Source organism: Diabrotica undecimpunctata, chromosome 7 (assembly GCF_040954645.1).
Source record: "Diabrotica undecimpunctata isolate CICGRU chromosome 7, icDiaUnde3, whole genome shotgun sequence".
Taxonomy (NCBI): Eukaryota; Metazoa; Arthropoda; class Insecta; order Coleoptera; family Chrysomelidae; genus Diabrotica; species Diabrotica undecimpunctata.
Window position 1 is genome coordinate 119760700 of NC_092809.1, and position 17988 is coordinate 119778687.

The window sequence follows — 17988 nt, forward strand, 5'->3', positions numbered from 1 at the left end:
GGACACCCTGTTGTATGTTAATTATTGGATTATATTCCTTCTTCTTCAAGTGCCATCTCCGCGGCAGAGGTCGGCAATCATCATAACTATTCGGACTTTTGAGACGGCTGCTCTGAAAAGTTCATTTGATGTACATCCGTATCACTCTCTCAGGTTGCGCACCATGACATTCTACGCTTCCCTATGCTTCGCTTTCCTTGGATCTTTCCCTGCATAATCAGTTGGAGCAAGGTGTATTTCTCTCCACGTGTAATATGTCCGAGATATTCCAATTTGCTTGATTTAATTGTATCTAAAATTTCTATTTATTTATTCATCCATCTCAGAACCTCTTTGTTTGTGACGTGTTCTGTTCACGATATTTTCAGAATTCTATACACCCACAGCTCGAATGATTCCAGTCCAGTTTTTTCATTGATGTCGCATTCAAGGTCCAAGATTCAATTCCATAAAACAAAGTCGAAAAAATATAGCACCTCGCCAACCTAACTCTTACTTCCAATTTTAAATCCCTTTGTACATAGCACTCTTCTCATTTTGTTAAAATTTGCTCTAGCCTTTTCTATTTTGATTTTGATCTCCTGAATGTAATCATTTGTGGAGTGAATCATTGTTCCCAGATATGCATATTTGTCCACTTGTTCGACGTTGGTTCCGTTTATTAGAAGATTCTCGTTATTTCTTTGAGTTTTAGATATTCTCATACATTTCTTCTTCTTGATGTTCATTGTTAGACCGTACTCTTTTCCATACTCCGCTATTCTGGTCACCTGTTTCTGAAGATCTTCAATATTTTCGGCTAAGATCACAGTGTCGTCCGCATATCTAATGTTGTTAATGGGAACTCCATTTACCTTTATTCCAGCTGTTTCACCCTTAAGAGCGTTTTTCAGGATCTCTTCGGAGTGGGCATTAAAAAGAATTGGCGACAATATGCATCCCTGTCTCACTCCATGTCTAATTTCAATTTCTTTTGACAGCTGTTCGTTAACACTTACTTTTGCTCGGTGTTTATAGTATAAATTTGAGATGATCCTGAGGTCGTTGTAGTCAATCTTCTTTGATTTGAGGACATTCATTAATTATTGTTTCGCGCGAAAAAAGAGCTTCACTCGTTCCTAGGCCTTTGCGAAAACCAAATTGTGTATCATATATATATTCCTAGGATATTATAATTAACGGTAAATTTCAGAACTATGTACGAGATTTTTGTTGATGTAACATATTCTTTTATAGGTATATTCTGTGATGTCTAGAGAAACAAAAAACTTGAAAACAAGAAACAAATTGAAAAAGACAGAAAAAATTTGATTAAACGAATTATTTTTCTTTTATTACTGTGCTATGATAGAACATTGGCTGTCCCCAGTGCATTTAAACTTCTCTATCTATTTGATTTTTAAAAGAGTATTTTCAGCCATGATACTGTAAACGCCAACCTCACGCATGTGGCGTGTAGCGACTGTATCCTAAGAGGTGGGCAGGGTCGTGATTATGCTTTTTATATAATTAATGGCACCGAATAGTTACCGCTGCGCTACTGACAGCGTGGATAAATATGTAAGCAAGGCGCTCGGATGGAATCGGTACGAAATTAAGGATTTGCGGTGGAAATATATAGTGGATGCGGTGAAGACTTACCCCGAGTTGTAAAGCCATTCAAGAAGAATAAAAGTTAAAGAGTAGGGACAAGAGTATACAGCCTTGTCTCACTCCCGTTTTTATATTTATTTCATCCCAAAGTTTTTGTTTAACTGTAATTATTCGTAAATCTTTATCGTCCAATCCAGCTGTTTTCAATGTTTTTGTCAAAGGCGTTTCCAAAATCAATTGCGCAGATGTATACATTTTCATGTATATCTCAGCATTCTGTATCGACTGGAAATACTCTTCGGATCTGGAGCTCTCTTTTCTTCGAATTGAATTCCTGTTGTCAGTTTTACGAGTTTGTGTTTATCATTTCTTCTTCTCTTTTTTATATTACCCTTCTGTCGGAGATTAAATATCATGTAGGCTATATATTTTTAGAGCTGCTCGAAACAGTCCGTTTGTTTTTTTTCTAATCTAGTTCTAGAGAGAACATAAAAATTCCATTTTATCGTAAAATATGATAGCTAGAGTAATTTCAATAATTGATTTATTGGTTTACAAAAATTTTGACTCATAACTTTATTAAAAAAGCTAATATTTTTGCCCCTTTAATTTTTTTATGTCTTTCTTTCTATGATATTTTCAGGTTTATTGTAATAAAAATGTCTCACGGTCCTATTGCCTTTTGCCTTTTTTAGATTAAGGGGTGCTTATGACCCCAACACCGACATGGAAAGTCAAGAACTCGTTCTTAGTGTAGGAAAAAACACTCGAGTGCTTCTTTCCAGGAAAATGGCAAGTGATAGATCTCAGTTATGGAGAATGACGTCTGAGGGATATTTGGAGCACGAGGGTAGCAGTCCACCATTACATCCTGGTCAAACTAGAAATCAAGATAGCATTTTAGTGCTTGATATTGAAAACACCGCTCCTCAACCCAACACATATTCACGACTTACGCTAAGAAGGATCGATCCACGACGACAATCTACGCAAAAATGGAGATTTACTGAAGATGGGAGGTTATGTTGTGACCATTATAATATGTGTGTGCAAGCTATGGATGGATCTTATGGTTTGCGTAGTGGTAAGTTAATCTAGAAATGAGTGCTATATTTAAGTAGGTGTATTGTATTCAAGTATATTCACTCTAGATGGCAGCCCGCAGGAGTCAAAGAAATTAGTAAGGCTGAGCCTCAAGATCAATCCGATACGACAGCGTATTCTAGTATGTCGCAAATTCCAATTTGGGTTTTAAACTAATACGTTAGAGTTTTTGTTTTCTTAGTAGAGTTTGAACTATCAATCCACTAGATCACTCACAGTGAAGCGAGTACAATTCGTCCGCCTGGCCCGCTTGGTCATCTGACCGATATTGCGATGAGCTCTCTATAATTTTTGAAAAATACTTGGATATCAAAAGATTTTTTTTAATTAAGTTGTTTCAGTTAATTCTATTCTTTCCTTACAATTTCTGAACTATTTTTTTGTGTCCACATTATTTCGCCTCATTCATACTTTCTAGGATTCAGATCTAGGCTACATCCTGACCAACTCGTAGTTATGATTTCAATCTCACTTAAATAATCCCCGGCCACATTCGTGGAAAGTGGAAACGTAAGATATATGAAGCTTACTAAATTTTTGTGTAGTAGTGTAATTATATCGCCTCATATTATAATTATTGTATTTTTATTTTTTTCCAGGAAATGCAGTGGTATTAGGTTTACCGCAGGCAGTAAGCTACATGTTTGTTAATAACGGTTTACCGATCGAACAAGCCATAGAAAGACAGTATCTACGCCCCGGATCTGGATTACTTTCGGTAAATATTTACATGGACGGCCCAACCCAAGTTATTTCTGTAAAAGATTTAAAAGAAAGTAAATATTATGCCACTTCGGATGATAAAGAATGGGGTACCATATCTAAGGATCAGAGACCAAATTTGACCAGAACAGAGAGTAAAGACAAGGAGGAAAACCGGGAACTTCAGTTTAATATTACGCTGAATGGTATTGGAATTAGTTTGGTCAGTAGAAAAATGCAAGAAGAGTTGTTGTATGTGCTTTTTTCTCATATCGTTGGAGAGACTGTCATTACTAACCAAGCTAATCAAATCTGTTTTAGTATTAAAGATATTCAAATCGACAATCAGGTAAGCCTTTACTGAATAATAAATATATACAAATGTATCAATCCTTTTTCCAATGGGTTTTATGATTTGTGTCAAAACATAAAAAGCTATCAACAAGCAGTTGCTATATTAGGATCGTTTTAGCCTGTCGCATAAGTAATAAAAGTGTCTGTTCAGATTTGCCTCAGGTAGTCAGCGGTTCTCAAATTAAAAATGTACGGTTTTCTTAATTTGATAATACCACATTAGGGATTTTTTTAATGAAATAATTTTGTAATGTGTTTTAAAATAATTGAATATCATAATGTAAATTGATAAACATTGAGTATGAAATATACAGGGTCATTCACGCAACATGTTGGTTAAAAGTTTTCAAAGTTCTGGTCGTCACTGGTTTCTGCAAACTTGGAATAATGGGTTATGCAAAGCATTCTTCATTTTTTAAATATTTGCATTCTTCTAGCACTTCCGGTTGCACCGGAAGTCGCCATTAAGTTTCTTATTTTAAATAGAAACTGTGCTTTTTGTTATTTTTTTTAGAATCTACGTAAAATTCTGGATCGATTTTTATTGGGATACCATTCTCGAAAAAATAGCCGTTTTTGAGATATTTAAAGTTTTTGAAAAATTTTTCATATTACACATGCAACTTCAAAAATTAATATTGTGGTTAATATTTATGCTGAAAAAAACAAAAATTCTTTTTCAGTGTGTATTAAACTCTATTTTTATTTAAGCATAAAAAAATTTACCAATGTTAATACTGGGTGTTCAAAATTTTGTATTATATTTTTATTTTTATATATTTTATAAATATATCTATAAAAATATACATCTATATAAAACAGAGACTTATTCCTACTTCCCACACACACCTTCCCAAACCCACCGAGGTAGGTTGTCCTCCTGCGGTACAACCAGCCCCGGCTTTCCTCCGCCCCCTGGTCTTTGGAGCCAGGTCTCGACTATTTCTCGGTATCCCCCGTCAGGCAATGGGAGATTTCCGTGTATTTACATTTAAGTGGTAGGTTAGCCCATTTGGCTTTATCACCACCGGTCAAAGCAATTGTTCGGCGATCTAATGATGGTTGTGTGTGCCGATACTTGCTTTCCCTTTTCTGCACCAAGTGCAGTCGAGATCGAGCAAGCATCGAATGCTTTCATCCGTCGTCTAATACCCAGTCATTCGTCCAGTCATGTCCTTAATCTACCTTACTTGCTAATCTAATTTTTTTGTTGCTTGCATTCAAGAGCGTCGTGCGGCGTGCCTCCGGCTCTCTCCTGCATGCGGTTTTTTTTTTATTTTTTTTTTGTTTTTTTTTTGTGGTTGGTACCCTTTTGTGTTAATTTTTCTATCTACGTCTTAATCTATGGACAGGTATCATCACTATCTGACTCGCTATCCGATTCATCTGAATCTTCATTATTACGAATAATTAAAGGTCTTACTTCATCAATAACTTGTTCTATTTCATGATTTTTTTTTTCAGTATGCTCAATACATTTCCGCCATTGTTCCTCATTGACTTGGTTTAGTGCATCTTGCCAGAGTTGTAAAACGCTGGCTTCGTCGGTGGTCTTACATGCATGTTATCATAGTAGTTTTTAGTGATGCCCCACACCAATCCAATTGGATTGTTCTGGCAGTGATATGGTGGTAGTCTTAGGACCTCATGACCATATTTTAGTGCCATTTGGTCAACGACAAATTTTTTCTTAGTAATGTGTTCTTTGCACTTATTTAATAATTCAGCTTTTAAAACTAGATGTTCGTGTTCTATATTTTTCTCCGACAGCCACTTTCTTAAATCTTCTTTTTTCCAGCTACTTGTGGGAAACTTTTCCTCCTTTCTGGTGTGATAAGAAGCATTGTCTAAGACTATTAATGACGGATTTTCCAGATTTTTTAATAATTTTTCCTCAAAACAATGTTCAAAAATATCGGCGTCCATATTTCCGTGGTAATCATCAGTTTTTTTTGTCGAAGAAAATATAAGACTAGCATTGGGTATAAAACCTTCCTTATTTCCTGCATGCAATATAATATATCTTTTGCCATTACTCGCACTAGTACTCTAATAGCATTTGGTAGAATCATCTTGCCAGGATGATTTGGTATTATTTCCTTTCGCAAAAATCCATGTTTCGTCAAGAAACACAAATTGTCTGACAAATTCGGAATTCTTGTTTTTTAAATAGTTTCTTAGAAATTTCCACATTTTTCCAACAACATTGGACAGCTCGCACAACACTTTACGATTATTGGTTTTTTTGTATCTAAAACCCATAGCTTTTAATACTTTTAATAAACTGGTCAAACCCATATCACAAAGTTCTCTGTCTTTTATTTTTTAAATAAGTGTCTTTCTTGTAACATGTTCTTTTGCTTTGTACATGCCATAAATGATATTTCTGATTGAGATTTTAATACCTTGTGGCAAGTCGAGGGTTTTCGGATGCAAACGACTCCTTTTATTTTCCTTACTTAATTCCTCCTCACTCATTTTGCGAACTCTTTGCAAGGTCCGTTCTGAAATCCTAAAAGCTGCACTTGTCCTTTTTTGAACTGCCAGTACTAATGTAATTGGTCCCATGTTGATTTTTTCCAAAGTAAAATAATTTTCCACTTTCAACACAATTCGACGCTCACTCGGAGATAAAAACTTATATTTAGGTGTTCTATCGTTTTCTTGTAAGTTATCCATTGTCACTATTGAAAACCGGCGATCGTTGAATACTAAGTTTTTTCAATAAATTATCATCACAAAGCATTCAATTTGCGTTTTTTCACGATTTATAAAAAAATTGTTTTGATAGCGCCGATTTATCCTCAAGTACTACAGCCGACCAGTAGGAGGTTCGGTACCACAAAGCAGGTAGAAAAGGGAAAGCATAACAGAGTGGCTGTAACTAGAGTCATAAATTATTTTTCGGGCTTTATCGGAAATACGACAGGGTAAAACGACTTCACTTTATCAACAAGTCCTCACAGACACTTCGTCTCAGTGGACGCCTTGACCTCCAGTGGAGTCTTACGTTGCCATGTTATCTATTTCTACTGTAACTTAAACATCATACATCATTTACCTACGAGTTTTTACCCACATATTTAGTGACTTCAAACATGTACATCCAGATAGCAATGATGATGGAATATGAATTCCGAAAACGTTCTGTGATGTAGCCCGATAGGGTTTTTAATAGTATACCTTTTATAAAGGAATTTTTTAAATAAAATTCTTGTGATACATGGTATACAGCCAACTACAAGAATTTAGTTTCCTTGTGGACATTATTAAATTCTTCCCATGTTTGATACTTTCTATCAGTTTGTGAAGGATGTTTGTATAACGCAAATCAAGCTAGATCAATGTTCTCTTGATATAAGGATGTTTTAATAAGGATATAATCTAAATTAAATTGTCGAATGTTTATAAAAGTGATATAGTAATTTGTGTGTTTTTTATTTTCCTCTAAATTATAGGATTAAATTCAATTGATTAATTCTTTTAGCTCATAGATACATCAGTTCCAGTGGTGGCTTATATAACCCCTCCTAGTTCTAGAAATAACGATCAAGCTTATAATCACTTGTCAGCACTCGATTTTAGCGCCGAACTACAGCCTCAGAATAATGCTCGTGCAGTTATATTTAAGGTAAATACTTTTATTACAAATCTAATCGGTTTAAACCTTTTTAATATTAGTTTGCAAACCTGCGCAATATTAACCTTAATATAGAAGTTCGGATACGACAAGGCCATAGCTTTTCGACGACACATGATAATGAAGGGTACGACAAAAAATCAGATATCAACTGGATGGCCATACAGCTTTCCAAACACATCATTAGACAGATGAATCTAGAATAAAACGCTTTTTTTCATGATCTTAAGTTGTGTACATTCCAAAAAACAAAAAAACATTTAATATATGTTAGCAATAGTCTACAATTTATAAAGAAAGCACTAAAATATAACAATTATCTTATTCTGTGCATTATCTTGGAAATATTTAAAGTTAATAAAGTGTCTATTAAAAGGTATCAACGCAACAAACAAAACAACCTGAAATCTAAATATACAAGGCCTAAATTAGGTTTGTCATAAAATATATCGTCGATTACTGCCAAAACCAGATAACTCCACTTTTTGTCGATTTATAGTTAATTACCCATTTGGACTTAAAAATTCTCAAAGAATGCACTGACAAAATCAGACAAGTCCAAACAGATTTTAAATGTGGGAAACAGAAGGGGTTAAAAAAACTAACTCCAATAATGACACTTTTAGTCAGAGAAAAACAGATATGTGCAGTTGTATATTAAAATAAAATAATATTTTGTTATTTACAATCTTTTAGTTCTGCCAAAACAGGACAAGTGCCAGTTAGGTTATTTTCGCTTTAGTGTGACTTATTTTATGATAGCGTTGGTGAACTTTTTATTTATTTATCTTATTAGTACCATCTCCGCGACGAGGGTCTGCAATCACCATAACTATTTGGACTTCAGAGACGGCTGCTCTGAAAAGTTCATTTGATATACATTCGTACTATTCTCTCCGGTTGCGCAGCCATGATCTTATACGTCTCCCTATGCTTCTTTTTTCTTGGATCATTCCCTGCGTAATTCATGCTCCATAAAAAATAAAGTTATGAAACAGTCCTATTAATTAATCTTAAATTACTTATTGTAGATTGTATGAGGGTATTATGGGACCGAGCTTAATTGAAAAAGAGAAAGGTTGGAAATCGGTACATGCCTATTAAGATATATCGATAAATTATCCACAGCTGTAACTGAATTGCCTTGCTTATGTATTTAGTGTTTCTATGAGCTGTATGGTTTTAAAGCCTATCAGTAGGGTGCTAACCTGGCTGTAGACCCCCTTCTCCTTTATCCTGGCTTGGAACCGGCAACAGTTCTGTCGAGCTACTCGATCCACCCAACAAAACTGCAGAAGAAGTATTGAGACCAATAGAGAACAAGCAGAATTGCTTATAAAGACAAAGAAGAAGAAGAAGATGTATTTAGTGCAAGCGAATTGTAACTTATCTATGATAGAACAGATATATCTTTAAAGGGGACATGGAGGTAGATAGCACGCTATTGAAAATACGCAAAAGTACATATGTTCAAGTTGACACCCTGCATTACTGGCTTAATATTTTCCATACGGCAAAGACGTATAGATCTAGTAAGAAACCTTATATTGTAGAACTCAATTATCACTTTTTTTACTTAGAAGCGCTGTCAAAACTAATAATGAAAAATTTTACAAAAATACAAATAATGGAGAAAAAGTTATGTGGCTAAAAACAAAATGCATGAAATATTTAAAATACAAACCAGGCATTGTATTGTAAAGGTACGTTATGACTAAAGTTTGGTAAAGGTGGTCCTGTTGACCTGAGCGAAATAGACTTAAAAAGACCCAAACCTAGGTTTCAGTTAAAAAAAAGAAACAGGATCTGTTAAAGCTCTGCCAATCAGGAATCATCCCAGATGAGTTTCATCAGTATTATAAATCGTTACCGACCTTGAAGGTATACCTGAGCCTGATATTTAGGACAGTGATGTTTACAGTGACTTGAATGATGACCTAAGTTTGTACAGCCAAAACCAGACAAGTGCCGCAAAAAATTGTTTTTCATACTTTTTTTAATTTACACTTCATTTTAACATTTTTGTACAAAGTTTTTCGTTTGCAATGTTATCTACTTTAATATTTTAAAGTTATTAAATTAAAAAATGAATTTTTATTTCAAATTAAAGTTTAAAACGTAGATTTCTAAAAAGTTTGAAAATTGGAGTTAGCTGGTTTTGGCAGTAAGTCGAAGATACATGCCCATTAAGAAGAGACGAATATAACTAAGAACACAAAAACAAGTGTCCTTGAAAGTATACGAGTATTATATTAGAATAATGCTAACAATATAATTGACATTAAGAATTTCCAAGGATATCATTCTATAGAAAAATTATGGTCACAAATTAGAACAAACGACGGGTATTCGTGGGATTACATGAGCACAAAATAAGCTAGAGAAAGAAACAGATATTGCAAACAAATTGTAGTTATCCTCGCTATAAGACCAGAACACTAAGATAAGCTATTAAAATATGATATTGATAATGATATAAATAAACACCATAAAATAAAAATATTATTGAATGCCTGGAAATAAATCTTTTTAAAACTTTTATTTGGTGGAGGAGATTGTGTCTTTATTGTAGTGTTATTTGAAATCGTAGGCTTCCACGGCCAGAGTCAGAATTATAGTTTATTCGTCTTCCGGGTTTGGACCGTGTCATTTGTGAGTGACCCAAAAGTGGGTTCATTTCGACGTTTCGCTACAATTGTATGTAGCTTCTTCAGGAGAACAAAAAAGAAAAAGAGACAAAAGACAGGAAGATGGGTAGTTAGCAACGGTAACTCAGTGAATCCTCTCACTCCCTGCCTCTCGACGCGTTAGTGTTCTGAGCTGTTGGACGTGAATCCCTGTCCTGGCATTTGGTTTTCACCTCTGGCTGCGTTGAGTAGTTGAGTTACTGTGACCAAATGCCCATCTTGGTAGTTAGTATTCGCCTCTGGTTGCGTTGAGTAACTGAGTTACCGTTGCTAACTACCCATCTTCCTGTCTTTTGTCTCTTTTTCTTTTCTTTTTTGTTCTCCTGAAGAAGCTACATACAATTGTAGCGAAACGTCGAGATGAACCCACTTTTGGGTCACTCACAAATGACACGGTCCAAACCCGGAAGACGAATAAACTATAATGTAGTGTTATTGTTTAACTTAAATGTACTTATTTTGTTGTAGTATCTAATCATCAGATTAAAAAAGATTACATTAATTATTGAGGAAGTTCTACTTTTAAAATTTTGTGAGTTTCTGGGAATTCACTCTCAAACTGAAGAAATTGTGAGTAAAGATCAAGATGATGGTGAAATCCAGACTTTGTTGTCTGAAACATCTGCTGCTAATGCTAAGAGGTAATTCAATTTTGTTATACTTTTTGACATCCATTTTTTTATTATTTTGACAATTAGACAATCCTAGAACCTTATCAAATTAAAATTAATTCACCCGGTTATATAGTAAATATCTAACAAATAAAATCTCTTCTAAAATAAAGGTTGCTTGTGTTTTAGGTACTACTTTGGAATCATAAAATTGATACCGGATCAGATAAGACTGAGCGTCACGACTGCTAGTAAGCTTCCCAAGCAGTTACAACGCATAAAAAGGAAACTGGGATTAACATTAATTAAATTTGAAGATGCTGCTGTAGAGTTGGAAGCTTTTGAGAGGAAGCATCCGTTCGAAACTAGTCAGTTTTTAATACAGACCATAATTAAGCATTTTAATACAGTAAGTTTTAAATTCTTTATTTTATATCTTATAGTTATTTCTATATTATATTCTATTTTCTTTTTAATTTTACATTGTATATATTGGATTAATTCATTGACTTCCAAGTATATTATCTGTTTTACTAAAAGTGAAACTGGAACAAACCATGAAGTGGAGATATCCAGGAGTGGCTAGTATACCTGTTGAATACAAAGCACGTGGTGTTCGTGTGTATTAAGGTATAAAAAATGCTTATTAAAAGCTTAAAATTTTTTATTTTAAAGAAGATCTTTTCGGAATTAAATCATTCCATCATCAGTTTACTAAAAGAGAGAGTAAAAATACCAATATTAAAAAAACAAGTAAGTTAAAATTTAAATATATAGAAATAACACGTTGGTTTTTTACTATTTACATAAAAAGTTGTTAAAAACGTTATATGGCCACATAAAAACATTGGAAGGACATCCGTATTAAAATATAATCCTCATGGTATTTATCAAGGTAAATGCAATAGACTGTTAACTTGTTGATTATTAAAAACTGAAAATGGGGGCATCTTACATGACCCCCAAGCTGGTGAGGTTTTATCGACTTACATTACCTCTGATCTGTTCTGGAGTCTTGGGCTAACTGATAGAAAGATGGTATGAAAAATCAGTTAGTACCCGTCAATGTCAAGTGGAATTATGTAGTAGGAGCAAAAGTCATTGTGCTTAAGTTTGTGAATAGGCAGTTTTTAGTGAAGAATTGTGTTTTGTGTGTAGTAGGATCAATAGCAATTTTTGGTATTTTAAAAAGGTGGTAGAATGTATATAATATGTAATAAATATGGTGATTTAATTCCGAAAAGATCTTCTTTAAAATAAAAAATTTTAAGCTTTTAATAAGCATTTTTTATACCTTAATACACACGAACACCACGTGCTTTGTATCTGTTTTACCCTTTTTGGCCGATTTGATATTGAAAAGCACTGACATGTCAATCAAATTACTTATGGCAGAGATAAATATATTTTCTAAATATAATACAAAATAAATATAAATATAACATAAATCGCACTTGAATTATAAATACATACAAATAACAGATATTTAACATCGACAAAAATTACATTCATAATTATAATTGACCTCACGTGTATTGATTAGTGATGTAACGAATATTCGCATATTTTTGCATATTCGCCTTCGCATTCGCGAAATTTGTGCGAATGTTTTGCGAATATAAATATGTATAAGAAAAAAAAAATTTGAAGATTAGGTTAATAAAATAAAAATCCATTCACTTCTCATTTTTTTTATTAAGAAAACTCACTTTATTTTACAAGCTTAGAAAACTATAAATGATACACAAATTATTCTCTGAAACTTTTATTATCCAAAAGTTTTTAATTTTAGACAATCATCTTGAAAAAGTCTAAGAATTATTATTAAACTACAAATTAAAAATAGTCTATGTGTTTTTATGTAAAGAGTTTAAACAAACAAACATAAACAGTTCGACTTCAGTTAGATAAGATCAGATAAATTTATTAATTCAGCAATTTTCTGAATAAGATACATATTATAATGTGCACTACACTGTAATGTAAAGGTGGGTACACATATGCGAGCCGAACGGTATACGTATCGTACGCGTACAGATCCTTGAAAAATATTCTACATCGTACTGATCGCATACTTATCTCGATCCATGGAAAGCGACAAACCAACAACGAACACACATGTGCGAAATGATTCATTTTATTTATAATTTGGGTACTGATTTATGTTTCTGTTTTTGCTTGTTTAACAAAAATAAAAATATGTACAATACTGTTTTCTCACGTCTCTCTAGGAAGGAACACGTCATTCACACAATGTCGATTTGATGAGACCATAAAAATGTTCGCTGCGTCTAGTAAGCGCCGTCCAAACTGAAAGACGAGCTTCCTTTGAAGTCGTGGAATAAACCGCAACAATTTGGTTCGCGACGAGTCACGATGAAACAGTACGCAAGCGGTTTTTTCTGCCGTACACATTAACGAATATAGCGTTCGCATACCGCATGCATACCGTTTGGCTCGTATATGTGTACCGACCTTAATACAGTACATGATTTATATAATTGTTCTGAAAATTGCTGAATTACTAAATGTATCTGAACTTATCTAACTACACACCTCACGCAAATGAGACTGCCGGCAGTGCCGGAGACTATTAAAATTGCCAAATTAAAAAAAAACTGAATATTCGCATTCCTATTCGTATTCGCGAATGTCGGTGGCATATATTCGCATTCGCGAATGTTCAAAAACTGACATTCGTTACATCACTAGTATTGATAAACAGAACGAAGGACAAAATTAGACAACATACAATACCACATATTAGGCAATGATGAGAAGTGTAGAAGCACAAAAACAAGGATAAATGCATATCGGAAGAGTGAATATTCTTCTTCAAGTACTATATTCGCTCGAGGCTGCTGATTCTCCAACGCATAGATATTCAGTATTTTGAAAATTTATCAATGAATCATTAAATGAATTAATGAATTTATCATGAAAGTTTCGTATCATAAATGAGATATCATCCTTATCGTTGGCTATAACTACTTGATTATTTACAAATAGTAAGATGTACAGAGTGTCTTGCTCCATCTGTTACACTTCCTGTGCCATGTATCTAGTGCCTCCTGAATTTATATTTTAAATAGAGTTAGGGATAAGTAGCAATCCTGTGTCAATCTTTTATTCACTCTGAAAATTTCTGAGGTCCTTGTGCCATATTGTACCCCTGCTATGTTATTTATTTTTATAGACACAGTAGGTTAGGGTTTGGATTAGATGTTGCAAACTACATAAAGCGCTAAAATCGGCAACATTGCCTCGTATGAGGTTAATTCTCTGATACCCTCCGACACCTAGACAGAAAACGAGAAAACCATTTAGTAACTCATAACAACGCATGGGATATGCATCTCCGTCCGTCGATTTTTATTTTCCTTGCGTATACCAGGTTAATTTCTTATAACATAAACTCGATAAAAATACACTGACCTTTATAAGGCGGTGCATTTGTATCGGTTTTTGTGAACAATTTTTTGTGGTTAAATTAAAAATAAATGCGCATTTCTTTAAAAAGATAAAACAAGAAATATACTGCTATTGAAAATAAAAAATAATTCCTAATAAAATAAGATAATAATTCTTTATGCCCTTCAGAAATGATTCAAATCATGGCTGAACAGTATACCAATCTGTCATAAAAACTTCTGCGGGCAGATGTAAGAGTTTCTGCTGTAAGAGAATTGGAGACTTCTCTTATTCGGTTTTTTAATTCATCCAAATTTTGGGCTCTAGCCTCAGGATGATCGTCGATAATGCTTTTTAAATGTCCCCAAAAAAGAAGTCCATTGGTGTAAGATCTGGAGATAGCGCAGGCTACTTAATATCGCCTGTTCCTCTGATAACTCGATTCGGGAAAGTATTGTTCAAGTACTTTCTAATTATTTGAGCGTTGTAAAGTGAACAGCCGTCTTGATGGAACCCAACATTCTCCAGATTTACATCAGAAATATTGAGAATAGCGGGAAGAACATGATCCTAAATCGAGTTATACTATACTATTTAAGTTGCCACCAATAAAAAACGGACTTATTATGTGGTCTCCTAAAATACCAGTCGAGACGTTAACTTTTTGACGACGTTGTATTCTTCTTCTTCAAGTGCCGTCTCCATCAATGGAGGTTAGCGGTTATGGTGGCAAACGTTTGTCTATCTTCAGCTGTTCTTAAGAGTTCCTCAAATCCAAGTCCTGTCCAGTTTCTGATATTACGTAACCAGGACAATTTTTTTTCTTCCAATTCCTCGCTTTCCTTCTATTTTGCCTTTTATTATCAACTGAGGGATGTAGTATTTCTCGTTGCGCAACAGATGCCCTAAATAACTGGTTTTTCTTCTTTTGACTGTTCTCAATAGTTCTTTGACGTTGACGACGTTGTATAATATCTCGTAATGGAAGGATTGTTTCCTACTAACGAAACAGAAAATTCATCAGTAAATAAAATGTTTTATTAAACTTGGGTTCATCATTAGCCTTCGTTATTAGAGTTCCACAAAACTCGATTCTTCGAGAGTCTGGATCTGAATAATGCTGCTGCGTTTTCGAATATTTAAAAGTCTTGCAACCGTGCTCTTTCCATACTTTCGTTACATTAACATTGCTAACATCTAACTCTCTAGCAACGCTTCTACTTGAACGTGTTAAATCTGCCTCGATTATTGTCTAAATTTGTGTATCCCGGTATTCTTTTTCCCCAACTTTTTCTGGTGACATTTCTTGAGCGGGACATTTTTGAGGCAATAACAACTCTCAAAATTTTTAACAATATTATAAACTGACAGTACGCAAGGAATTGGTCTGTATATAACAACCACTGTATAATGACAAATTATTGTCGACGGGGCAACGGAGGTCGTGGAAAGTCGACGGCGAGCAATGTTGCCATTTAAAGTGTGTATATCTAATTTAAAACTTAACGTACTGTGTTATAAATAGCTGCACATATACTTGATTTAAGTTGTGATTTCTTAAAACTTGTCTATGCTATAAATCCGGTCGTAGACGACTTTAAAATTACATATCTAGAGAGCATTAAGATATTGTTTGCCTATGGAAAGACAGTTTCTAATTTGAATATTCACTCGATTCGATTGGTTTGGGACAGACACATTTTAAATGCCAATCAATACAAGATCTTTTCATAGGTAGCGTTTCTGTATATATGGTCCAGGCACTTATGGTATTGGTAAACAATTGCCCTGTAGTTATAGAATATATGTTCGACCGCTTTTTCTGTATTTTTGCAAAATCTTCATATTGCTGTCCATTTTACTATAAGTTCGATCTTCTGAACCCCCAATAGTATTTTTATGTGGCGAGCAGAAGGTTGTAATAACCTTTTTGTTTGCTTTTGGACTGAAATATTTGCCCAGTAGGCTACATTATTAGCTACAATGTGGTTGCTTCATACCGACAGTGACTAATTGAATCATCTTGCAAGATCAGACTTTTAAACATGATAAATTTTATATATATTTGTACTTATGACATAATAATCTTATTTTTGTAGGGGCTGATGTGGCAAGCTGGTATTATAATCGGGTCAGTGGACTTTATAGGAAATCCTCTAGGTTTGGTGAAGGACTTCTCAGAAGGAATATCGGGGGTTCTTTATGAGGGAAACGTGGGATCCTTAGTGAAAAACGTCACACACGGCATGTCCAATTCAGCAGCTAAAATAACTGAATCCCTATCTGATGGACTCGGAAGAGTAGCCATGGATGACTCCCATGAAGAAATGAGGCAAAAAATTAGAACGGTTCACGGTGGTAAAAGCTCAGATCATATTTTAGCAGGTGAGACTTTTGTAACTTTTAATATACATACTTTTTATATATTCATTTTGTGTGTCAGTGTATCAATTGTATTGATACAGTAGAACTGGTAGTGATACTTATGACAAATTTCAACACCAACACAGCGTAAGAAAATTCTCATACAGAGAAGATTGATACAGTGTCAAGCGTCTATTACTCTTTCGACTGTTAATATACGACATATCGACACTCATACAATAATAATAATAAATACGTCAATGAGTAGAACCGCAAGTATATAGACATAAGGTACATTTAAATATCTATTATGCAGTATTGCTACGAGTACATTTGTGAAACTACCCAAAAAAGTGTATAAATTGTCATAAATAAAAAAATACGAAAAATGAGAAATTATAGTTTTTAGTTAAGTTACGAAATATCAAAGAATTGTTTTGCTAATAAAATGTAATTAAAATAAATCTAATTCCTACTAAAAACCTACAGAAAATGGTCCTGTTGTCCCACTTCAGCTCGGTCAGACATCAGACATGTACACTCTGGGGTATTTTTTTGTTTTCATTATTTTATATTTTTATTTTTATAATAAAGTTTTTACATTATCTTCGATATTTTGACCCAATTGATTAATACTCTTATTTTTTTTCAAATATTTAACCCACTTCACGCACTAAAAATTAAAATTGTAACTTAAATACAATATGACAAGCGAGGAGTGGCTGCTCATCTTGTGGTTGATTTTAAATTTAAACTTGTAGAATACAGATGGAATAGAAAGGAAACTTGACCTTTTTTTACTTGACTTTAATTTCTTCTTTTATAAAGCTTTTATAAAGTTAATGACATAAGTTAATAGACAAGACAATAGAAAACATTTTAATTTCATCAGTTTCATCAGTTAAACATTCAATTTTCAGGATTCAAAGGATTAGGCTTTGGAATTTTGGGAGGTGCTACCGGAATATTTAAACAAGTCTATGAAGGTGCTTCAAATGATGGAATTCAAGGTGTCATTTCTGGCTTGGGAAAGGGCGTAGTAGGAGCAGTAACAAAACCTATAGTAGGAGTGTTAGATTTTGCCTCAGAAACTGCAAGGGCTGTAAGAGATTCAAGTAGAAGGTAAGTAGTATGATCGTTAGATTCATATCAAGATACTTTGCTATCATAAATATCTTAGATTGTTTTTTTTATTATATTTCTTCCGTAATGAACTTTGATTTCCGTAATGAAAGAATTACATGCTCAATTCTCTATCATGGATAGGTTTAACTAAATTTGGGTGGGTATATAAAACTATAATCTAGCTATAATCTATTAATTCATTAATATTTTGTGTCTTGAGAACGATTTCCAAAGTGAAAATTGAAACGCCAAAATAAATTTATATTAAAATAAAATTGTGGCTTATTCCAAATAATAGTTAATAGCTATAATCGAACTGTGAACCAGCGTGAAACAACAAAATTCGTAGTATTAGAACGAAAGATCCTACGGACATTTTTTGGACCTTGTAGAGACG

At 33.8% G+C, this 17988-nt stretch overlaps 1 protein-coding gene across 1 annotated transcript in view; it reads left to right on the top strand.

Annotated features, from left to right (window-relative positions):
* The window catches only part of Vps13D (vacuolar protein sorting 13D), a 144593-nt gene that overhangs the window by 115401 nt on the left and 11204 nt on the right, over positions 1-17988 (top strand). The window contains exons 33-39 of the mRNA XM_072538076.1: positions 2289-2677; positions 3297-3748; positions 7241-7384; positions 10549-10721; positions 10881-11100; positions 16202-16487; positions 17387-17588. Coding sequence (XP_072394177.1) covers positions 2289-2677; positions 3297-3748; positions 7241-7384; positions 10549-10721; positions 10881-11100; positions 16202-16487; positions 17387-17588 — 1866 coding nt within the window. The remainder of the gene's footprint in view (positions 1-2288; positions 2678-3296; positions 3749-7240; positions 7385-10548; positions 10722-10880; positions 11101-16201; positions 16488-17386; positions 17589-17988) is intronic.